A 25,389-nucleotide genomic window follows, 5' to 3' on the forward strand; every position below is an offset into this window, starting at 1 on the left:
AAAGTAATCTTGGTTGTAGGTTCTTGGTATTCATCACTTTGAATATTTCTTGCCACTCTCTTCTGGCCTGCATAGTTTCTGTTGAGAAATCAGCTGACAATCTTTTGGGTACTCCCTTGTAGGTAACTAACTGTTTTTCTCTTGCTGCTTTTAAGATTCTCTCTTTGTCTTTTGTTCTTGGATGTCTGTTTTGTCTTTTAGTTGTATTTTTGAAGTGGTTGTGTGAGGCAGCAATTTCAGGTGTTTACCTATGCCTCCATCTTGGTTTATTGAGAGACGCAAAATATTTTTTAAAAATTCATAATGTAAATATAGAATGCCCAACTCCTTTTCCATTGATTACCAAAGATAATAAGCGTAAAAAAAGCACTGACAATTTTTGCAACGTAAGTATATTTTAATGATAAACACACAAGAGTGTAAAATGAAGAGAATATTAGTCCAATTAATTCTGATAAAATAGAATTAAGCCATTGGATACAAACCTTATAAGAAAGTGTTGTAATAGTGCATATTTTATGTTTATTTTGTTTTACAGACATCAATATTCTTCAAATGCAATTTTGCAAAATGTTTTCACATTTGGAGAGTACACATGTCTTTTGGTAAGACTGATCCAAGAATATTCTATTTCTGCCACAACTCAGCCCTTTATTGCAAAATCAAATGCACTAAATTTATTGGTTCAATTGTTAGTATGAGATAACTCAAAGAAGGCAGAAATGGAAAATTCCATCTCAATCGTTGGAGCAAAATGAGCTGTGCACTATTCACTTTTCTTTTCATATTAATGTAATTATATACTTTTTCTGTTTTTTTTCTTCTAATGTCTTAGAATTTTAACATTTTTTTCCACTTCTAAAGGTAGATATTTATTCTAAGTCTTGGTATTTCCTTATTTGAAATATTTATGCCAACACATCCATAATTTCTTCATTTCTTTTATAAATATCAGTTCATTTAGTTTTTAGATAATTGAAGCGGATATAATAATGTCTATTGAAATAGGCTTAGGCAGAGATCAGTAACTTGTCTGAAATAGTAGATAGGAATTTTAGGATTTGAATACACATCTACCTAAACCAAAGCTGTCCACTTTCTATTATATGAAAGTAAGTCTACATCCATTGCAACTGCTACTGCCAAGGTCTTAGACATACTCTTTATGAAAGATTATTTGGAGATCCCTGTCACCCTACTACAACAGAGGTGAGAAGAGTATGGGAATATTTGAGTTTTACCTTCAACTAAGATACTGGTCTTATTTCTTACACCTTGATTATTGAAAAACAAACAAAAACAAAAACCCACAACTTCAGTATTTGTTTTGGAGGAGGCAATGGCATTATAACTATATATATTAGTGCCCTTGCTTCTTACAATAAATGAGGTTTAGATGAGAATATTTGTTTATTGAAGAAATTTACTTATACCTCAAATATTTCAAAAGTCCTGAATCTATTCTACAATTACATTTCATGGGCCTGATAGTCTTGTAAAGGGCCTGTTCAACACTTTACCATTTCTTCTAGACAATGGGAATTGAAAATAGCCATAACATTGAAAAAAAGTATTTAAACTGTGATAAGAATGAATGATACTTTCATCATTTTGTAACTTTCATTAATTCGGAAATTGGAAATGTTTGCATATGGCTTTCTACTGAAGCCAATTTTCTTGCCTTTTAAAATAAGTTATGACAATTCCAATGCTTAAGACGTTTTCAAAAGTATCATTATTTGTTCATTTGTTTTCTTTTTTAGTTGTCTATAAATTGTGATAGGCTGCCTTCTCAGCTCTTTCAATGTAAGTGTTCATTAACTCATGTAGGAAAATAAGGAAGCCAGCTTATTAAGTAAAGAATGCTATACTAGTATTGTTTTTGATATTCCACAAAAAATGGGAAAACCAATTAAAACAACATTTGTCTGCTGTGGCTTTAAGATAAGAGAGTTATTTACTGTCAAACCTTAGTTCCTTAGTTCCTACAGGAATTCAGTCTTCTACCCTAAATTTGCCTCTATAATTGTTTAAATGATTATTTTTATTCTTAGAGAGAGGAAAGGAGAGGAAGGGTGAGGTAGAGAGAAAGAGAAAAATCAATGTGAGAGTAGAATATTGATAAGATGCCTCTGCACTCTCCCTACTTGGGATTGAGCCCACAACCTAGGCATGTACCCTGACTGGAAAGGGAACCAGCCACCTTTCGGTGCATGGAACAATGCCCAACCAACTGAGCCACATGGGCTAGGGCTGTCTCCATGATTTAATATTTTTGCCTTCTTAGAAATATGTTGGAACAAATAGCAGAAAAGATATTTTTTGTTAAAATACTTTCATGAAAACAATTAAGCATAATTTGAAAAGAAAGTGGTCTGGACTGCTAAAAAGGCTGAGATTGCTTTTGTTTGATTATACAGTCTTAGCAGCTTAGTATAAATTGAGAGAACATTTGTCAAAAAATCACCACTCATGCCTTGGCTGGTTTTGCTCAGTGGGTAGAGCATTGACCTATGGACTGAAGAGTCCCAGGTTGGATTCTGGTCAAGTGTATAAGCAAAGGCTGTGGGCTCAATCCCCAGTAGGGGGCGTGCAGGAGGCAGCCAATCAATGGTTCTCTCTCATTATTGATGTTTCTATCTCTCTCCCCCTCTCCCTTCCTCTCTAAAATCAATAAAAAAATATTTTTAAAAAGTCACCACTCAACATGCTTAAACATTTCTATTAATTTTGGTTAACCCTATTAACTACTGCAATGAAAATAAAACAACCTATGCTTACATGAAACAAAAAACAAATAAGACTTATTCTACATAGACATTCTTTTGAATACACTGGTACCTTAAAACATTTGTAAAAATAATGTAAATGATTAAATCTGCATAAAAAGTCATTGTCATAAAGAAATTTGTCTGAAAACTAATGAAATAAGCTGTGCATTGTAATAATTGAAATAAGCTGTGCAACTTAATATACTTTTATTTGGTTAGTTGACTAATCAAATGAATTAGAGAGATAATAAAATTGGCCTTAAAATTTTACATTAACCTATGACCTAAGGTCTTTCTTAAAAGTCCATTATGGTATAAAGTGTAGCCATTGAAAGAAAAGCTATTAAGTAGGCAACTTACCCTTCAAAATAGGTGTTGTCTGATTCCTTAGAACAAAAATCTGTGGCCTAGAAAGCACAGATCCAGAGAGATTACTGAGTGGGAGACAATTCCAAATTTAAAGACTGCTCAAAACAAGCCACAGCATATATTTTAGCAAGTAAATTATCTTACACACTGAATGGCCACCCCGCTTAAGGTGCTAAAGAAGAGGACAAAGTTCTCTGTAACATGAGCCCTGGTGTTGTCTAATCAAAGCAATCAATGAATTGAAATGATACCTATTATAATATACTAGAGGCCCATTGCAGGAAGATTCCTGCAAGAATAGAGCTACCTGAGGCCAGAAAAGGGAGCGAAGCCTGCCTTGCTCCCTCCCGTTTCTGCTGCCTCGTTCCCTCCCTTCTCTGCTGCCTCAACCCCCTCCTGTCTCTATTGCCTCACTCCCTCCCTTCTCTGTCATCTCGCTCCCTCCCTTCTCTGCTGCCTTGCTCCCTCCCTTCTCTGCCACCTTGGCTCCCTCCTTTCTCCGCTGCCTCGCTCCCTCTCTTCTCTGCCATCTTGCTCCCTCCCGTCTCCAACCGCTTCACTCCCTCCTGTCTCTGGCACTTTGCTTCCTCCCATGTCCGTTGCTTTGCTCCATCCTGTCTCCACTATTGCGGTTCCTCCCATGTCTGCCGCTTCGCTCCCTTCCGTCTCCACTGCCTCACTTCTTCCCTTCTCCACCACTTCGCTCCCTCCCATCTCCGCTGCCTCGGCTCTGTTCCCTTCTCCTCCACTTTGCTCCCTTCTGCAATGATTAGCTTCCTTCTATGCTGTCTTCAGTCTTTGCTCCGCGCCTGTGCATGCAAACTAACTGCCATCTTTGTTGGGTTAATTTGCATATTGCTCTGATTGGCTGGTGGGCGTAGTGGAGGGACATTTAATTTGCATGTTTCTCTTTTATTAGTGTAGATGTGCTTTGATTAAATTGGACTGCAGTATGTGCCTTGGCAGGGATGCTGTTTCATTTTATTTTTTTTATTAATCCTCACCTGGGATAATTTTTCCATTGATACTTAGAGAGAGTGGAAGAGAGAGAGAGAAGAATGGTTACTTGCTGCACGTGCACCAACAGGGGCTGGAGATTGAATGTTGCTCAGGGCAATGATGCTGTTTTAAAAGCAAGCAAAGTGGTAGGATGGATATAGTAGTACAGCCCACAGGAAATTTATCAGGCTTGTCAAGGAGTAATATTGGAGGAAGGCCAGATAATAATGTAGTTGAAATTATAGGGTGACATAATTATAATATTGGAACCTTTCATGATATTACTGATCCAAGTAAAAATGATCACTTAAAAACAATTAGGTGATTGTTTGATGGGGAACGTGAAAAGCCACAATGCAATACCTTTCTATGTATTTCTGGCTTGCAAAGGGGGAAAATAACTTTACAAGGAAACAACCAGTTTGTCACCAGCTTAATCAAATGTTTAATCTCCACAACACCAATGACTGATGAACCAGAAAATAAGTTTTCTAATGTGGTGCAATGTAGTATCCAACATTACATATTATGCATACTCCCCCCAAAAGTAGTTCTAATTTCTGCTTTGCAGAATCCACAGGGAATAGAGGAAGAAGCCAGACAGAGAGTTCAGAAAATGCTGATTGTAAAAGTCTGGGCAGAATGCTTTCACATTTGCTTTTGGAAAACTTAGGCCAGTGAGGTTTTCAAGAGATTGACATGACAGGACAATTTCCGCTGAAATAAAGAGTTTCTTCATGACCTAATTTAGCTCAACTCCCTCATTTTATAGAAAAGTTGAGTTCCAAGGCCATCTGAGATAGTAAGAACGCATCAGCATTGTTTTCCAGATCCTAAACCTATAGCTTTTTGCGTGGCCTCATGTTATTCCCAGGGGTGTGGTGGGACTTCATTGTTCAGTATGTTCCCCAACACTACAGACGTTACAGAGAAGTCTGGAGGATAATTTAAACGATGATACAGAAAACATTAAACATCAAACTTGAGCCTGGACTAGATGAACATCTTTAAGGTCTTCTCTAAGAGTACATGGTTTTACGTGTAAGTCACAACTAATCTAGCAGATGTTAGCTGGGTTAACTTTGGAATCCTACCCTCTTTTCCACTCTTGTCTTTGCATGTAGTTTTTGCATGCAGGGTAATTTTAAGAAAAGCCTGACAGCCAGGGACAATTTCATAAAACAGATAAATTTTTTAGCTTCCAAGGAATGAGTAAAGAAAGTATTATTGTTGCTTGTTTTTCATTACCTTCAGATAATATTCACATAGAAAAACGCACTCCCATCCTGCTGTCAAATTCAATTAAGTAATCACTTCATTTGCACTCCCTTTATAAAGAAAAAAAATCACATTTAAAATATTTGCAAGTGATCTATAACATAGCAGCTACATATTCTGTTTCTGTGAAAGATTTGTTTGTAAACTGTAAATTGCAACATGGATAATTTTTGCATCCACTTCTACAATGACCTTCATGACTATTTGTACTAAAGCATGCTGAGTAGCACTAGCTTCCAAATGGGTTAAAACAAAGAAAAGTCCTGAAGTCAACATTTTCCTCATGGGGCTAATGAGAATCAGTAGCAAAGATAGGCCATGCGTGAAGATACAAAAAATGGTTTTAACAGATTAGGTCATGAGTTTCCTCATAAGATTATTATAGCCATGTAAAGCAAACTGTTGTTGGACATGGCTTTTTAAACCGTGCCGGTAAATCACTAGCCTAACAACTTTATTCTCTTTTACTCCACGTGTATTGAAGATCTGTCCTCAAGAAAGGATCCTCAGAGAGGTGGTTTTTATACCCACAGAATAGAGGGGCATGGTATTGATCTGTTTTTCATGGAAAGAATAGTGCCTAAAAACTTGGGATATAAGGCCTACATCCCATTTTCTGCACCAGCAAAATGGAAGAAAATAGGTTTTAAAAAATCACAAACCACAACCACAGGGACAAAATTCTTGTTTTCTATATTATCTATAATGTCTCCTTTTTTGTTGTAACTATAATTATAGTTCTGACAGGCAAAATGCTAATAAAGAGTTAAAACATTTTTTCTAAAGAAGGCAACAGGGCAGGGAGAATAAAAAAGCAACGAAGAAAAAAGAAAAAGAAAGAAACCCAAGAACATGGATATTCAGATATTTTATATATCTGAATAGCTTTTCTATCCTACTCCCCTTTATAAACCCCAAACAATAATGTTCCACATTCAAAATAAATAAGAGTGTTAGATTGTTCAATCTTTTGAATTGTAGATCTTACTTTGCTACTTATTTAAAATAAAAATACTAACAACTTATTTTTATTTTCAAAATCATCCTGATAATAAATATAATTATATTTCCTATTGAATAAGTATTGTTAAGGGTCAAGAACATGTTGTTTGTTATTCTATTTAATCTTCATTATTATTCCATGACATAGACATCATTGTCCTCATTTCACAGATGAGGAAACAGATTTTGTTTTTGCAAGGTGTCCAAGTTCATACAGCAATTAAGTGGAAAACTGGGATTTGATTGACTCAAAAGTTACATTGTTTTTTCTTCCTCTTTTCATAGTCTTATTTCCTTAAGAGACTAGGTAAAATGCAGTGAACAAATGGGCTAGAAGATTCTTACTCTATTATAACTCTTAAAAAGTATTAATACTATTTAATTTGGGTTTTAAGTTCTTGGAATTATATAAATTAATTCCTTAGACTAAGACACAACTATGAAACTTACTAAATATGTGGAATTTTAAATAAAAAAGTCTCCTCCGAACTTTGACCTTATGCTATAAAAATATATTCCCATCATAGTGATGTTAGTTTAATATTAAACTCTAGATGCTTAGAGCTGAATCTCAATTCATGTGCAGATTAAAGGTTTGTAAAATGTTGATCAAATGAAAAAGATCTGTAACTTTTTTGTTTCCCACTCACATAAGCATCTGTGAGGATCCCTCACTTCCAAGGTTGCTTGTGATTGTGACTTGCAATATGTGGGGGAGTTTGGGAGGACGCTGCAGAGTAGTTGGGAGTCAAACAGGTTTTGGATTCACTTTTGAGGGCACTTTTCCTCTCACTGGTATAATAGTCTACCTCATGCAATTATTTTGAAGATTCAATGAGAGAATCACCATAAAGCATTTAGCACAAGGCCTGGCACTTATAATGATCCTTACTTGTTGACAGAAATACATATTCAAATGTCCTACTCAAATTCCTTTAAAATACAACTATCTCCTACTTTTTCTATCTTATAAACTTGGATTTTCACTAATTTTACTTGCTTGTGTGTGCAGCTAAACTGTATTATCATCATTTACTCTTTACATGAGTGGAATTGCTCAAAGGGACAGTGAGGCAGCCGTTGTACAGAGAGCATTGGTCATGGACTCAGAAATCTCTGTGTGATGGACAGTGAACTGCTTTCTCTTTCTGAGCCTTATTTTCTCACCTTCCAGTGTTGTTCTGAAAAAAATGAGGTCAAGTTATCAACATGCCTGTCGTTGAGTCAGCATATAATAGATGCTCAGCAAATAATAGTCGATTCTCCTCCTCTAAAGTATACCAGTATGTTTCTGGAGTAGGAAGTATGATTTTGGCTTTCTCCTTATCCCTCTGTAGCTCATTCAGCGGCACACCCTGGGTGTCTTCCTAACAATTACATACTCCCAGACTTCATGAGTAGAATGTATTTTCAACTTAATTTGACCACGTGACCAAACAGCTGAGTATGTGAATTTATTGGATTGTTTTTTCACTGAAATGGTTGAAATGCTCTTCTGCATCTTATCAGTTCCAGGGTGCTATTTTCTTTGTTAATGATGTCCAAACAAACACAATGTTAAGAATAAATGGCAGGAAACACAGTGGGAAATGAAATTTACCAGGTGGAAGATCAAGAAGAATTAAGTGCCAAAGCTCTAGCTCACATGTCTGTAAAATTGATCTGACTTAATAAGTTTAATGCAAATAGAGTTGTATTATTTGGGACATACACATCTTTAACTGTGTGAGCACATCTTGAGGTTATCCATTTAGAATTCTCATGAATAAATAAATATAAATAGCTTGGTTTCACTTTTAAAGATTAGCTTTTTATCTGACATTTAAAACTGAGCATATACTAGCATATGAACAGACTTTAAAAACCACGGTCAGTTGGGGCATGCCCGAAGACAGCTCAGGATTGCTGTATTCTTCCCAGTAAAAGAAGTACTTTATCTCTTGTCTCATCATCTTGATTAAATCTGTTTGTTTTTTACCCTCCTGTAGATCATTTTGTTGCAAACACTACTAGACTTAAAGCATAGAGCTGCTAGTAATCACACCAATTTTTCACTCCATGGCTTTGCTAGGTGATTTGGTGCAAAATATTTCCATCTTTTCTCCTAGATAACCCTGTATATCTTTCAGGATTTAACTGTGGTGTCCTCCGGCCATCTTTCCTTCATCCCTTCTTCTTATCCAGGACTAACATAATGCCCTTCCTCCATATTCTTAAATCCCCCTGCATAATATTAAAATTGTGACTTTCCTATCTGTCTGGTTTACTATGCTGTGAAAACCCTGTTTACTCTTGAATCCTGCACACAGTTCCCAGTGCATTGGACATGCTCAGTAGGTAGCTGCTGAACTAATTGGAATCTATTCTTGGACTCCCTTGTGTATCCAAGTTTATTCCAAAGTGACCCCCAAGTTTCTACAAGTCTAAGAAGAATGTTTCTTCACATACAACTCACACGAAGGAGGCATTGATAGGCACTATTATGAAAGCAAATTCTGATTTGTGTTGCAGTGGTCGCTTTCCACCTTCTCACTGCTATCTGAGAGAGTCATAGACACTCAACTCATTAAAGCTGTAACATGCAATTTGCAATGGGATGAGTTAAGAGATGTGAGCTCTTTATAAATCTGGTAAGTTCCACTCTGTGGTTTTGGTTTACTGCTTTGCAAAATAAAAATAATGACTGATTTTTTTTCCTATCTCATGTAGGGATCCAGACACTTCCCCTGCCCAATCAGACAAATAAAAGATGATTATTTTAATTGATTACACCTCATCCTCTCTGAGACAAAATTCACCAAAAGAAATATTATCTTTACTGACATAGGAATACAAGTAAGCCAATAGGAAAATTAACCCATATTACATTTTTACTACATATACATCTGGGATTCACTTCTCTAATACAATTATTTTTAAATTACACTCAGAAAAAATAATAGAGCAAAATGAAATCCATTTTGGTGGACCATTATCTTTTTCAGATAAAACAATACCTGTACCATCTTAGGCAGATGACTGTCTGTCCAAGATAAAACCAACAAACAAAATAACTAAGTAGTTAATTAAGTTATAAACAAAACCAAGAAAAACAAAATCTAGGAAAAATATTTTACAAGCCCCTATATTGAAAATAACCTTTAAAAGATTTGCTATACAATAAGCAGTACTCAACAGAAAAGGGTATAGTGGTGTTAACAATAAGATATCAGGCCCCAAATGGATTTGCTTATGCTAAGCCCCACATTACCAATCCAAGACCTAATTTAATTATGGTTTTGGCTCTCCCAGAAATGGAATCTTAAACCAGCCCATCAGGAATCAGCTGATCAGCACTAGTTAGGTCCCCTACCTGACAGATTCCAGCCATCCCCTGCCTACAGGAAAGTGACCTTGCAATAAACAACCTGCTTTTTTGTCTAGTATAAATTCCTTGTTCCCATTCGCTTCTGCATATAAAAGTCTTTCATTTTTACCGCCCCTCAGAGGTCCTTTCTATTAGGTTGGATGCTGCCTGATTCATGAATCATTGAATAAAGCCTATAAGATCTTCAAAATTTACTCAGTTGAATTTTGTTGCTTTTAAAAACAAGTTTCTTTATTGTCCTTTTCCCATGAAAAAATAAATATATTCTATTCTATACCTTAGCACTAACACCGCCTTTTCTGAAGAAAGGTCAATTCAGCAGTTCTTGAATATCTATGATGTATTAAAATTTACATCAAAGTCCACGTTGAACCTTCTAGTTAAAATTGTATTATGTAAGGAAGTAATCTCTCTTTGCTCATCTCCCTGCCTCTAGATTTAATGAAAGTAGAATCACCACGGAACAGCAGCAGGTGCCTTTAGCTTCCTTGGTGATTGACTCTATCTCCTTCAAATGTTTTTCTAGGGCAGCATCTGCAAGCAAAATCAATTGCACATTTCCGGCAGGCTGTTTTTTTCTCCTCTCAAAAATTCACTGTGCATCTTAATATATTGAAAAAAGTGTGTGTGTTTTTATAGCATCTTATTGGTTTCAGGTTCCAAGGTATTTAGTCAGATAATATGCTCACTTGCTTACATTTGTCTACGTGCTTCCCCCCTCCCTTTTCCAGAACATTTTTTTTAGCATTTATTCTATGTTGATCTAAAGATTTAAAGCCATTATATATGCACCGTTCATGAAATTTGAATTAATTTACATGGAAAACCCTTTTCTAATCCTCTCAATTGTAAATGTTGAATGATCATATTCTTTAAATGGGAAAATCCATGCTAGAACAGATATTAGTATAGAACACTATAAAGGCAGAAAAAACAAATGTGAGTGTTTATCTTAAACACACAGTTAAAAAGTAATTTCTACTGTTACCTTTCAGGTATAGAACACAATCAGTTTTCTTCCGTAGGAAAATAGTCCAAGAACTATTAATTTCAAGAAATGCCTCAAAAATATAATTTTTCTCACAGGACATAGTCATACTTCAAGAATTTAAAAATCACATTTAAACCATTACTTTCTCACAAGTCTTTATATATTATCTCTTGCTCCAGCCTTTGCCTAAAGCAGTACATTTAGAAAAGACATTTACTTAAAAATTTTTAGAAAGAGAGAAACACAAATAAAATTATCAGATACCATCTTCTTAGGTATCCTGACAATTTTTAAAAAGATGACTGATAAAGGCTGTGCTAAAAAAAATATCACTGAATCTTATTACATTATATAGGTATAATCTAATAAATCCCACAGAAGTTGTTCATAAAGAGAAAGTTTAAAGAATTTACATATAGTATGTCTTTTTCCTGTCTACATCTTGAACAAATGAGCAGGTAGACACGGTGGAAAGCTGTTAAAGAAGAAGATATAACATTTTTACAATTTTTTGAGATACTTTTAGGCTTACAGAATTGTAAGGGTGGTACAGAGACTTCCTGTACAACTTTCCCCTGGCTTCATACATACCATTGGTACAATACCAATAACTAAACCAGACATATTATTTAGAGTTCCCACTAATGTCTGTTTTCTGTTCAGGATTCAGTCCATAATCCCACATTTCATTTAGTTGTCATGTCTTCTTTGTTTCCTCTAACCTGTCACAGTTCTTCGGTATTTGTTTATAACTCATGAAATTTGCAATTTTGAAAAGTACTTGTCAGGTATTTTGTGATTGTCCTTCAACTTGGATTTTCCTAATAGCTTTTCATTAATAGACTGAGCTTATGGATTTTGGGGAATGCCAGAGAGGTGATGTGCTCATCTTATTACATTACTAGAGGCCCGGTGCACAAATTTGTGCACAGGTGGGGTCCCTTTGGGTGGTCTGCAGGGATTAGGCTCCAGCTCGTGCCCCCAGCCTCACAGCCCCACACCCCAGCCTGGCACCCCGCCGTGGCCTGGTGCTGCCCCCTCACCTGCTCCACCATCCCACCTGCAGGGCAATCGGTGGGGGCTGGGACCCCACCTGGCTCCCTCAGTGCCTGGGAGCCCGGCAGCGGCCGGCCCTTTCCCCGCTGCCACTGCTAGTCGTGTCTGCGGGATGATTGGGCCCCGCTTGCAACTGCTTTGGCCTGGCACTGCCCGCTCACCTGCTCCATCACCCCACTCTTGTCAGGGCTCATCTGGGCCGGCAGCACCTCCACTGCCACCCGCTGCCAGCGCTATGTCGCTAACGCCACCCATGTTCCATGTTGCCTCCTGGTGGTTAGTGCACATCATAGCGAGCGGTCAAACTCCTGGTCGAACAGTTTGCATATTAGGCTTTTATTATGTAGGATAACAGAGGATAGTGATATCTTATTATTAGTGACCATCAGAGTAATTTCATAATGGTGATTTTCTATATTAATTAATTGGAATTTCTCTGTAAGTATAAGTTGTTTCTTCTCTATCATTTATTGATTTATGCAAACATTTATTTTTATCACAGATGGTTATTTTATTCCTTGGTTAATAATTCAATACTATCATAATTTTGTGACACTAGTTGTCCAACGGTGGACATTGGGATTCTTTCAAGTTGGCCCTTTTATTCTTTGATCATGTTCCTCTCTTATTTTATTTTATTTTGTCTTTACTTTCTGGCATATCAAGATGATCCAGATTCATTCTCATTCATAAAGACACTGAGGACAGAGAACCCAGTGTTTGTTGCTATGAAGGACTATAGAAGCATGTCCACATAGTTTACGTGGCTTAGGATAAGTGCTGGCTTGACATGCTCCAACTATACTCACCCACTCTCTTGGTTCCACTCTCTGGAGATATCAAAATATAGCCCTGGAATAAATTTTCTTGACTTTAAGTGGGAGTGTCAGTCTTTTGCAACACTCAAGGAACCGTTGCATGGATGTTTAAGATAACAAAGGACTACTTCCCCCAAGGTTACTCTTCTACTTTTACAGCAGGTAGCATTTGTTATAATTCATAAGCTTGCTTCACCACAGGGCCACCTACAGCATTGTTCTTGCTCAGATGTATAAAGACATATTAGTATGAACATACAGTGATGATGATAAATACAGAGGGGAATGTTTCTTGCTGCAGGATATGTTCTTGAAATTCTCCAGATGGACAAACTTTCTTCCTTTAAATGCAAGCAGGGGCCTCATTTCATTAATTCTTTTGCAACAAGACCTAACTCAAAGTCCTTGGGTTTTGCCTTCTACTATCAACTGTTACAATGAATTATGAATAATCAGATCCAAATAGCTATATGGAAAAGTTATCACCTGTGCTCAAAATGACTCCACATATATTCTTCACTACAGAGATCAGTGACCTGCCCAGTGCTGAAGCTTTGGCATCTGGTTCTTGGAGCTTTTTAGAAATTGTGATTAATCTTGCTCCCACAGAATAGCAACCCTGAAAGGTGCATTCTGCTAGTGTCTATGAGATTAACCTTGTAGCAATGCAAAATTTACATTGTAATTGTGGTCCAGCATAAAACTATCTATTCTCTTTGAAATATTGTAGTCTACTCTTCTAATACTTTCATTAATTTTTGGACATTGCTATTTGATGAAAATGAAAAAAAAAGTATAATAGGGAGAAAAAGACAGAAACATAAAAAATAAAAATCACATTTATTTAAACAAAAAATACACACAGTGTACAATGAATATGGTTTCCACAGAACAATAAAACAAAATAATACTTCTCCAAATGCAAATATAAAATAATCTAACCTATTTTTGCTTCATTTCCTAGCAATACACATTGTTGGTTCATCTAGAATATATACTTAACATAAGAAAACACATGCCAACTTTTCACATAAGTACCACAAGAATCTGAAAATTAGATGTTAGATTAAATAAAATAATGAAATATTCACATGAGAAGTATATGTGTGCAAAGGATTGAACGTGTGCAGTGACATGGATGTCTTACATAATTATAGACACATGGGGTGTGCCTTTTAAAAGTTTGAAAGTTCTTTGACATGAAATGTTTTTAAAAATTGAAAGTGATATAAAAGCATCACAGAACTATATAGATAATATAGCAATCTTGCCAATAGTTGGGTCAATATTGCTTGCTACTTAATAGTACTGCACTGAGTCATCATTAAAGATAGACTGTTGGATTGGGTCCTTTGGAATAATTTAGATGGTTTTAAGAAAATTGTGAATGTATTCATACTATGAGTGTGAAAATGCAACATCTTAAATAAGTCTGTTTACTTACATAAATACGGTTTATCAGGCAACATCACTTGAATTAGGTCTTCTCTCCCTTAATATTCATTCTCTCTGGATACTCTAATTGTGAGTCTTATTTTCTGTTTTTAATTTAAAATTCTAAATATTCATGTAATCTATAAAAGTTCAAGCTCAGGAGAACTTATTGCATGTATTTTTGGGGGATTATTATTACCTTACAATGTTTTCCTACTTCCTTGTTATAGTAGCCAGATATGATTTGGTTCTTTGACATCAGAAATGCTTTAGGCTTTCTCTTACTTGGCTAGAAATAAAATCCAAAGTTCCATATCTTAACTCTGTACCTAATTGGCTTGCAAAATCTAAAACATTAATTTTATTTTCCTGTTCTGAAAGACAGTTTTTGCTAAAGGGAGTATCTGCTTGGAAAGTTCTGACTTAAAACCGCCAAAAAGAAAAAAGTTATATGTTGGAACTTTCTTTATATAGCAATGAAACATAAATATGGGGGGGGGGGAGCATAGACTTTGAAGATTATGGGCGGATAAATGAACGTGAATTCACACTAAAATATTCAATCAGTGACACCATTCTGAGCAAATCATTCTCTTCAGTAATGCATAATTTGTAAAGCCTCCAGCTCTTAAGGACAACTTGAGTTCAATAAGTTTGCTTCCCTTGGTAATTGCTGATTAAAGCTTGTATCAGATCAGTTTCTTAAATCTGTGATATAAGTTAATAGATTTCCTACAAGATTACACAGGGCGCCCTGAATATGAAACTTAACAACTGATACATCATCTATTTGGAAATCAAACACCTAAATCATCTGTGGTGACTTAGCATCATGCCAGAGTTAAATCAACAGTTTGGGTTTCAGTTGAGCTGTATTTATTAGAATCTGGGCACAGAAATGTGCCACTATTTTTCCTGCTTTTCGCAAATGCTACAATTATAAACTTAAAAATTGGTGCTGAAGCACATTTTCACTGATCCTCTAATTAGGCTAACATTTCCCTGAATTTAGCCTGGAGTTCTTATTGCTCACACTGAGGCTGCATCGCCAAGATTTCCCTTGCCAAACACCATAGAGAGATATATTTTATACACATCTCCCTGATGAAACAATTTAATTATGAATAAAATATAAATATCAAATGTTACTGAGACCCTAATCAGAATCTTCAGAGGTTAAAAACTAAAACAAAATTGCAGCCATCTGAAGATGAATGACTGCATCTAATATCATTTTAATAATGTTATCCTGTTTCCAATTATTCATTTTCCAGAGAAAAAGTGATGGTGGCATTCAATTGTGTGCCAGTAAATACTTAACAATGGGATTTCCAGGAATCAAAGGCCATGATTTGTAGCATTTGGATATTTCTTTGGGGTAAATACTCCCACTATGGTCGATTTCAAGCTACCGATGTGATGTTACTGAACATGGAGCCAGGAGGAGGTGCACAGGAGATCTCTATAATACTGTGTAGCATTTCAACTGCAGGTACAATTGACATATCCTCAAGAGTAGAGATAAATTGAAAACTGTAGTAAAATAATTAGGAAGTGGTAGTTTTGACTATTACCTTTGTTTATAATAACATTTATTCCATTTTGTTTTATAATTTAATATTTAATGATGGTTGTTTTTAACAACTAACATAAAATTCCTGAAAATATAATGATCCACTGTCATGAGTTTGCGCGAGCCAGTTCCAGCACAACCACTGGGACAGCCTCTTCTGGGCACATATCAAACTCTACATGGGGAGGGGTTTGGCTTGCTGGGGAAGAAAATCATCAGTCTAGACAAATTGTTTTCTTTTCCATCTTGAGTCTTATTTTATGCAAAATGCCCTTTTCATTGAGGGAAAGAAAGGAAGTATCCTCCATGCAGATGCTAGCTTTTCAAGACCGCTCAGTTACTCTGATAAGTAAGCACGGGCAGTTAGGTACGTGGCATAGTGCCGTAACTGGGCGTTTGGTCATTTCAGTATAATCTGTCAGCTGCATCAAAGGAGCAAGCGTTCTGACTCACCAGATAACCAGACTGACCAAAATATTTACATCAAAGGATTTGGCAGACTCTTGAAACACTCATGGCAATATTTACAAGAAGCAAAGAACCACATGAGAAACACATGAATGGGTTCCCCTAAGGGTGGGGCTGCTTCAAAACATTATTTCAAACTTTTATGATCAACTGCTCAGTGGAACACTTCTGGGCCCTGGAACTTTTGTCACTGGATCAAACATAATCAGGATGTGACCGTCCCTTGTTTTTAACGATGCTTTCTGTAGGACTCTGTCAATAGTGAATATGGAATTGATATCTAAATTTGATTATATTAGAGGGGAAATATTTCTGAACAAAAACTTATCTTGTTTGAAAATTTCATTTTCTTGGTTCATTTTCTGGCTTGACATGATTTCCTAAAATCAGCCTGCTAGTGCATGTATCTTTAAGTGAAAATGTAGATAGAAAAGAATGACTGAGGCTGTGTCTGTACAAAGGAGATTTTAAAACTTTCTATTTAACCTTGGCTCTTTGATTTAGAAAATCTTAATAATTTAAGAAATAATGAAGTGGTTTTCCAAGGATACTTGGAATATATCTTAGAAAAGGGGCAACACTGTTGTTGTTATGAAACATGAATTTCCTTGATGAAATCCATGTTTAAAAGTATGTACAAATATTTGCTTACTGTAGGCAACTTCAGATGAATATGATCATTATAAACAAAAACTCATCTGCATTTGTAGTACAGTAACTTCTACCTTTTGAAGCATCTATATCATTTCATATTATAAAAGAAGAAAATACTTGAAATGTCTCCCCCTCCAAAAAACAACAACAACTATTATTGGCTTTCTAGTTACATATGTTTTCCACACTTGAGTTAAGAGTTTTCATTTTTACAAATGCAAATAAAAATTCTTGTTATAAGAGTATTTATAGGATGATAAGTCAGTCTCTGAGACTACCACTTGCTTTACTGAAGGAGGACTCAAGGAATCCTCTCTCTTCTAACCCTTTTTACCTTAAATCCAATGGGACAATGAAAACCACAAATTCTACCATTTTTAAATGAAATTTGAAACAAGTCAAAGATTTTGAACAAGTCAAAGATTATATGTAATTCCTGAAATGGAGAGTGAGGTATAAAAAAATAACACTAAGATAAACTTATCCATGAATGGATCCACAACACACAGCCTCTTTTATTAAAAAGGCTGTAAGTAGTTTGGCAACCACCTCATATATAACACCCAGAGCCATTAGTTAAAATAGTAGATTGATAATTCTAGTATTAAAAAGCCCCAAACAATTATGTAAAAAATTTTATTAATTTGAAAAACCTATGAACCTAGAGATCTGTTTGGAATCCTTATTTCAATTAGTGTCTTAGTCAAGGAGCTATCACATTAGCTATGGAAACCCCCACAATATCATCCACTGAATGTGGTCTTAGCTAAGAGATATCTATGTAACAAGCCTGTGGAATTTCTGAAGGTGATTTATGCTATCAATGTCATGCTCCTCTGATGAGAAAGGAAAAGTAATAAATTCTTAAAATTTAGAGAAAACAGGTTTCATTTATTCAGTGTTATAATCTAAGTTTTAATTCCAGTAATAGATGTCAATTTCTATTTAACTAACTAGAACTGACCTATAATTTTCATGGAGATTTGGCATGGCAATTTGGAGAAGAGATAAGCCATAGGGAAGGACGGTAGGAAAAGATTGTACTCATGGTTCTAAAATTATCTAGCTGGGTAATTGGGGGTATAACTTTCCTGTGCTTTCACTTACTCATTTATGAAGGTGTTACACAAAATGATCTCTAAGGCAGATTCTAATTTAAAATTTTAGACAATTTATGGTGTTATTTTACTGAGTTAAGGACAAATTTGAAATTCAGGTTAACAGAAATAATTGCTTTGGTTTATCATTAGTTATGGTTGCATACATGTTAGAAGGTTTATTCACATATACTATTCTATGTCAGGTAATGCATACTGACACCATCTATATTCTGCACCAAGATGACTGCTGGAAAACATCTCAGAGACATTTTCTTGAGTGTCATGAACTTGACCACATAAAGTTCAGGCCAATGGGGATTTTCACTTAGGACATCAACAGGCTGACCGTCTTTAGTTTCCTTGCAGTTTCTGTTCCTCGTGGTATTTTGCCCATTATCCAATTCAACTTTCTCTCCTGCTACTTTTACAACAGGGCCATATATCCCATGCCAGAGCTTTGAAAAGACACCATGTTTTTGGAAAGTATTTTCACTGCTTTACTAACACTGTCCATCCACCTGTTTGAGGAATAGTCACATCTTGACTGGGTGACAAAGTACAGGCATACCTGTAAATTGTGCTGTAACCAGGATCATGAGTTAACTCTACCTAATTTTAAATCACTAGAAAAATATGTTTTAAACCTCCAAAATGGGCTCTAAGAGTATGTGTGAGAAAATCTGGGACATTTCACAAAGTCCCTCTCCCTGTCACACTCTCCTAGCTTCATTGTGGAGGGACAGCACTGCTCTCTGAGTCACTGCTAGTCCCCCATGGCACCTGTTACTCAGAATGTCTTTCATTAAATACCCCATGAATGAAAGTTACACATTCTGAGCTGATCTCAATCAGCAAGAGTCAACACATAGAAACTTAGAACTGGAAAGGACAATATTATGTAAGATTTTAAAAAAATGAATCTTTCAGAGTAATATGCTGATAACCGTAATTCAAGTAATTCCTAGATTTGGGCAAACATCCCTGATGATCGCCCTCCACAAATTCATGACAATAAAAGAAAAACGAAAAAGTAGAGAGTATCCAACTGAAGCGTATTTGTGTTCCTGTTTATTTACATGTTGGAAAACTTAGGTGTCAGCTTTTCCATAAGTCCCCTCTGGAGGTCTGTAGTACTTGGGGAAAGCCATCAGCTGTAGCATGTTGAAAGCATACTTTCTGCATTTGATATTCTTCAGTACATTCTCTATGCGGCATCCTTCTCTGGTAAAAGGGGAAAAAGTACAACTTCATGAAACAGAATAAATAAATATGCTTTATTTGTTCAATGCAGAGTTGCAGCAACAGTCCGAGTAAAAATAACAAAGATTCAACTCTACATTTGTTTTCTGTTTGTTTTTCACAAATGATGATACATCTTACAAAATTAAATCCTAGGCCAGGCCCAATACCATTATTGCCCTCGGAAAAGAGATGATTAAAGTCTCTTTGCTCTTAACAGGTATTTAAGGTTTAATAAACTCTTTAAATATAATTTGCTCCACAATACAGCTTCACTTTAATCTCATAAATATATCTGCCTTTTTAATAACTCTTCCACAAATTAATTTCTTTAAAACACATTAAAATCTATATGTAGCCCTAAGGATACAGGTTCTAGGAATAAGGCATTTAATTGATTAAGTCTGGCCCTATAGATTTTTAAAGGAAAGTTCAATCTCTATTTTACTTCATTATTTTAACTGTGCAACGACGAGAAAAAATGGCTTCTGGAACAGCCTGGTCCAAGTCTCCACTTTATAGAGGAGAAGTGACAGTACAAAGTCACAGGTGCGGAAACGGGGCATCAAGACACAGACAAGACCTCGGTAAAAAGAATAGAAAAGTACTGTCCAAGCCACATCAACCCAAAGCATAGTTACAAACAGGTTAATTTAATTACAAAACAGAAATAGCCATTTTCTTCATAGAGTTACTTGACAGAAGGGGGTTAATTGCAGCAAAGAAATGACAAAACAAACAGGTTAAGAAATCAAACAGAAGGTTCTGCCAGCTGATGGCAACGATTTTAGCACAGTGGAAATCAAGTCCGGAACCTCCCACATGTCTAGGACTTGTCTCAGAGTTTCAGTGTGTTGTGCAAATGCAGTCTTAATTTCTTTGATAAATTTAACGGGAAGAGGAACAGGAGGTGTAGACCTTCAAGCTTTCAGGATTCTGTTCTGTGTCTTATTCCAAAGACAGTAATTTTAAAATTCTTCTTGAGCTAGTGAACAGGGGGAAACACTTCTCCATGAACAAAAGAGCAAAACAATTCACTTAATGCATAGTACTTCTTTAGATTTTAGGGAAAAAAAAAAACAAAGAAAACACAATTCAAACATCTGTTTTAAATTCTCTGGATCTTAAAATGTAGAAATATTACAGCATTGTCCCCATAATTTAGAGTCCATTATCATTTGTAGAAAAGAAAGGAATACAACAGTAAAACTTATTGGTATTTGGCTAATAGTAATGCAAGACTTAAAATAAGCCACACGACTAGCAGGTGTGAGCTGACAAGCAGCAAGGCGACAGGATAGAAGTGTCGAGAAGTTGGCTTGTTATCAGATAGACAGCCTGTTTCAGGATCATCGGATTCATTCAGGACTCCCTGGGTTTGTCTGCTGTTAAAAAGGGTGGGGGTGTAGGGGGAGGAAAGAAAATAGAAGAGCATTCACACAGTAAAGAAACTCAACCTTAAACATCCTGAAGTAGAGCACATTATCTTATACAATAAAGCTGCTTCAGATGGAAGTTTTATGCTAAATAGCCCTAAATACACCCTGTGTATTTTTTTCTCACTGACAAATGTATTTCTCATTGACAAATGTTGTTACAAAAGGAGATTCCTTTTTCTTTTGGTGCAAGAGAGAAGGGAGAGACACTCGGATGATATTTCACATGGTTTGAATCTGAATGTGCAAGGAAGAAACAAATAAGTATAATAGCAGCAATAAACAAAACTCCATGAATAAAACTAAAACGTGGATCAGCCCATAAAAATAATCGGATAAATACATCTTTGGCAAATGAAAGAGAAACGGTATGTAGTGAAGCAAAAGAATGTGTCTGACACATTTAGGCTCACTCTCTACTGGTCTCGTTACCTGTATAATGTATTTATCATTATAAAAATGATTTATAGAAATGGGTTGGTATTTAAAATGAAAGAAATATCTGACATGTTATCCTCGGCAGCCATAAGATTAGTATAACAAAACCTGACTCAGCGTTCTTCTTACTCCTTCAGCTCGTAAATTACATTGTCTCCTGCTCATCTTACTTAAATATCTATCTCCTATAGACTCCGGAGCTTAAAAGAGATCCATCTTTGCAGAGTGACACCTTAAACAATTAAAGATTCTACATTTCCAGGTTGTGTATTTTCTGTGTAAGTAACGATGGGCACTTATAATTGGCTTAAAAGCAGCTACAATTATGGCAAATAAAAAATATGCCATACTGTCCTAGCCAGTGTAATGCAGTGGTTGGAGCATAAGCATGGGCACCAAAGGGTTGTGAGTTTGATTCCCGGTCAAGGGTGTGTACCTGGGTTACAGATTCAATTCCCATCCCTGACCCTGGCCCCTGTCCGCTTCCTTCCCTTCCACTCTCTCTCTAAAAAAAAATGCCATATTGATATATGTTGAAAATTACAATTCTTCTCTATGGTGTATTTCATCAGTACTCAGAGTCTTCAGAATTTCAATCATGCTCAGTTGTCAAGGCGCGGTTTGATCTCCATCAGCTCCTCCATGTTTGGAGGCAGAAAATGGGTGGTGGGTCAGTCTTATGGAAAGTGCACCCAAAGCTAAGTTCTCAACAAGCTGCCAGTGCTCCCTTTCAACCAGGTGCAGCCCCTGCAAACCCCCTACACAGACATTTCTGAGCAGGTGTCGACCACTTTAATGACCACACTTGGATAAACAGTCAGTGTGATCATTTTCAAACCGTAGTTTAACACACCAAGTCAATCACCCAGTGTGTGTTCTAGTGTTTCCCATTGTTTGGTAAGATTTAAGGACCCTGAAGCTAGTGACCAGGTAAAATGGAAGCTTATCTGGAAGACAAATGATTTATGGAGCAAAAGGGAGGGTTATTTTGGACTTGCATAATTTCTATTATTAATGGTTCAAAGCACTTGGTTACTTGTTGAACTTTCCGCTCCTCATTAGGTAGGAAACCTGCAGTAGATTTTAAGGTATGTTTACCTTCGAATGTGACTTAGAAAAGCTTCCTTGTCCGATACTATTTTTTCTGTGGGCTTGCCCAGGGGCTTGGAATCCCTACATTGTTCATCCCAGAGAAATATTTCATTCATTTGTTCAGTAAATTATTACCAATGTGTATCTCATTCTTTTATAACTTCTAGTTTTCATTTATCTCATAAAGAATATAATGTATTAGTAGAGTACCACACATAGCAGCGGCTATGATATCCATAGTCTATGAGACCACCTGGCTTCAAGCTTGAACCAGTCACCTGCTAGTTACATTTTTTAACTAGGGCAAATTTTTAAACATTTAATGTCTCCATTTCCTCATCTTTCAATAGTGTTAATAATAACAATACCTACTTCACAGAACTGCTATGAAGTGTTGTAAATCACACTTACACACTTCTTAGAATAGAGCCTGGCACATAGTAAGCTTTCAATAGTGCTTATAATTATTAAATAACTAGTGGCCCAGTGCACACGGGAGGAGAGTTGGAAACAAGTGGTCTAATTCATATTTGAACAATTCTGGGAACTAGAAAAAAACACTTTTCAAGAAGTCTATTCCATACACTGAGACTTATGGAGGGTGTTGGGTCATAAAACATGCGTTGGCCATTGGGGAAGATGGGATAAAGGGCCAAGGGAGGCTGGATAGGTGACTTTTGGGTCCCCTTGCACATTTCCAGATGCACAGAGTAAACAGAAAGGCTCTGAAGTAATGCTTGCTCTTTTTCTACCCTCAGTTCCGGCACATACAGCTACAAAACTTGAGCAAATACTTAATCTTTCCCCATAAATTTCTCGTTATGCACAGGAACAATGAGATTGTTAAAAGAATTAAGTAGGGTGATACATTCAAAAACCTTAGCACTGGAGACTATTATGCAAATTGAAATAAGCCAGTCAGAGAAAGACAGGTATCACATAATCTCACTTATATGTGGAATCTAATGAACAAAATAAACTGACGAACAAAATAGATCCAGAAACATAAAGCATGGAGCAGAATAACAAATCTCAGAGGGAAGGGAGGGAGTGGGAGGAGATTAAACATAGAACATATGCATAACCCATGGCCCAGACAACAGTGTGGTGAAGCCTGCGGGGGAGGGTTGGGAGCTAGGTGGAGGGGGTCAATGGGGTGAAAAAGAGAAACATCAATAATGCTTTCAACAATAAAGATAAACTTTAAAAAAGCACAGTACAAGGTATAAAACAAGGCCTGGATGAATATTAGTTATTGTCATTACTGTTATCACCAATATCATCCTCACTCACACTCCCTCCTGTCCCATTTTAAGATGAAGTTGATCTGTAGTTAATCTTAACATCCTTGTTGAAACCTTGGTTCCTCTCCAATGTTCCCTGTTAGGAGAGAAGTACTAACTCCTATTATCTATCTATCTATCTATCTATCTATCTATCTATCTATCTATCTATCACCTACCTACCTACTATTATGTATGTATGCATGTATGTATCCAATTATGTATCTATCAACTATTTGTCATGGTGCAAATGTTAGATTCTGATTACAAATGTAGGTTAAATATTAACCACAACCTATCAATATAGTACTGCAGAAATAATCTCTCTAATAATCACACGTATAGATAGGCAGAGTGGATACAAGTGGTCTTGTGGCTGTATCCTTGCTTCCTGCTAAGAATAGCACAAATGATCATTTCTTTGTGGGCACAAATGAATTTTTCTAATTTATTGAATTTATTGAGATATAGGTTTCAAGTGTACAACTCAATAAAACACCAGCTGCACACTGTATTGTGTGCCCAGTCCCCCAAGCAAAGTCTCCATTCCCATTTCCCGCCCCCTTTTGCCTAGCTCTGACCACTATCCATCCTCCTTTCTCTCTGGCTATCACCACACTGTTATTTATATATATATATTCTGGCTTAACCCTTTTACCTTTTCATTCAGCCTCCCATCTCCCCTCCTCCCTGACAATTTTGAAGCACTCTGCAAGTGCAAACTGCAAAGGATGTGTTATGTGGTAACATCTGTAATTTCCTCACCGGGAAATGATGACCAATAAGTAATCAGTGGTACCCTGCAAGGTTCCGTGACAATCATGTCACTAGTTGCAGCCATCACTGACTGGCTCTCCGTGGGAGCAAACCACAGTGTTGTCTACACTGAACATGTGACATAATCAGACATTTAAGGACAGTTACTGAATCTGCAGGAGAGAAAATGATTTTTTTTTAATCAAATGACCTGTCAAAGCAATCACTTAAAATAGAAACAAGGAAAAGGACATGTCTCACTTTTAAACACATCACTGCCTACACAAGGAGACATTTCCTTAAATAAAACCCAATGTGCGTAACTTGATATTTGCTTATTCCCTCTCTCTTCTGTCAGTGATGGCTGCTATATCCTAGAGAGCAGAAGTCCCCACTGTGGATATCCTCTCCAATCTTTCTTACCATTGCAAACAAAAGTCAGAATCCTCCTATCTCCCCATGCTGGTTAATTCATTAACAGTTTTGTTATTTGTTATTTTATTCTTTAAACCACTATCACTCGTCAAGCTCCCCCAAAGGAAATTACCAGTTAAAACTGAATAGACAATGGAACACTACTCAGCCATATGAAAAGATGAACTACTGCCATTTGCGACAACGTGGATGGATCTTGAGAGGATCATGCTAAGTACAATAAGTCAGATGGAGAAAGGGCAAGAACCATATGATTTCAGCCATAGGTGGGATATGAAACAGAAAGCAACACACACACAAGAAACCTCATTGGTACAGGCAACAGAAGGGTGGCTACAGAGGGGAAAGGGGGGTGAAGTAGATTAAAGAGGACAAAGGTGGTCAAATAGATGATGACAGAAGAATACTAGACTTTGGGTGTTGAGCACACAATGGAATATACTGATGATGTATTATAGAATTGTGCACCTGAAATACATATAATCTTATTAACCAATGTCACCCCAATCAATTTAATTATATAAACTGAATAGAAAATCTTTTCTTTTGACCAAAAAGCTCATTTCCTCCCATGTTAAAATGAGACCATTTCACATTTAATTACACCAAGTTTAATGCTATGGACATACCATCTTGAAATTATGAGCCAAGAGTTTAGAATTAATATCTTCCAGAGCTTTATTGGGCCCTACATTCATCTGCTGAATTGACCTTAATAGAGTATCATTTTCAGGCCATGGACTGCTGGACTGTGTCAATTTTTAAACTGGCAGATATGTGTAAAAATGCATATGATATACCTCTGTATCAATAAGAGCTTTGAGAGTGGT

General features: G+C 36.3%; 1 protein-coding gene across 4 annotated transcripts in view; it reads right to left on the minus strand.

The window, feature by feature from the left end:
- Positions 1-13,474: 13,474 nt before the first annotated feature.
- INPP4B (inositol polyphosphate-4-phosphatase type II B) overlaps positions 13,475-25,389 on the minus strand; it is a 464,775-nt gene continuing 452,860 nt past the window's right edge. For 2 of the 4 annotated variants that reach the window (XM_006766072.2, XM_015565528.1), the window contains one exon: positions 19,141-20,504. In XM_006766072.2, the coding sequence (XP_006766135.1) occupies positions 20,330-20,504 (175 nt within the window). In that variant the 3' untranslated portion in view covers positions 19,141-20,329. Of the gene's footprint in view, positions 19,102-19,140; positions 20,505-25,389 lie in introns of those variants that run through there. The other 2 variants (XM_006766076.2, XM_006766075.2) reach the window with 2 other exon arrangements.

The sequence above is a fragment of the Myotis davidii genome, unplaced genomic scaffold (genome assembly GCF_000327345.1).
Source record: "Myotis davidii unplaced genomic scaffold, ASM32734v1 scaffold436, whole genome shotgun sequence".
Classification (NCBI taxonomy): Eukaryota; Metazoa; Chordata; class Mammalia; order Chiroptera; family Vespertilionidae; genus Myotis; species Myotis davidii.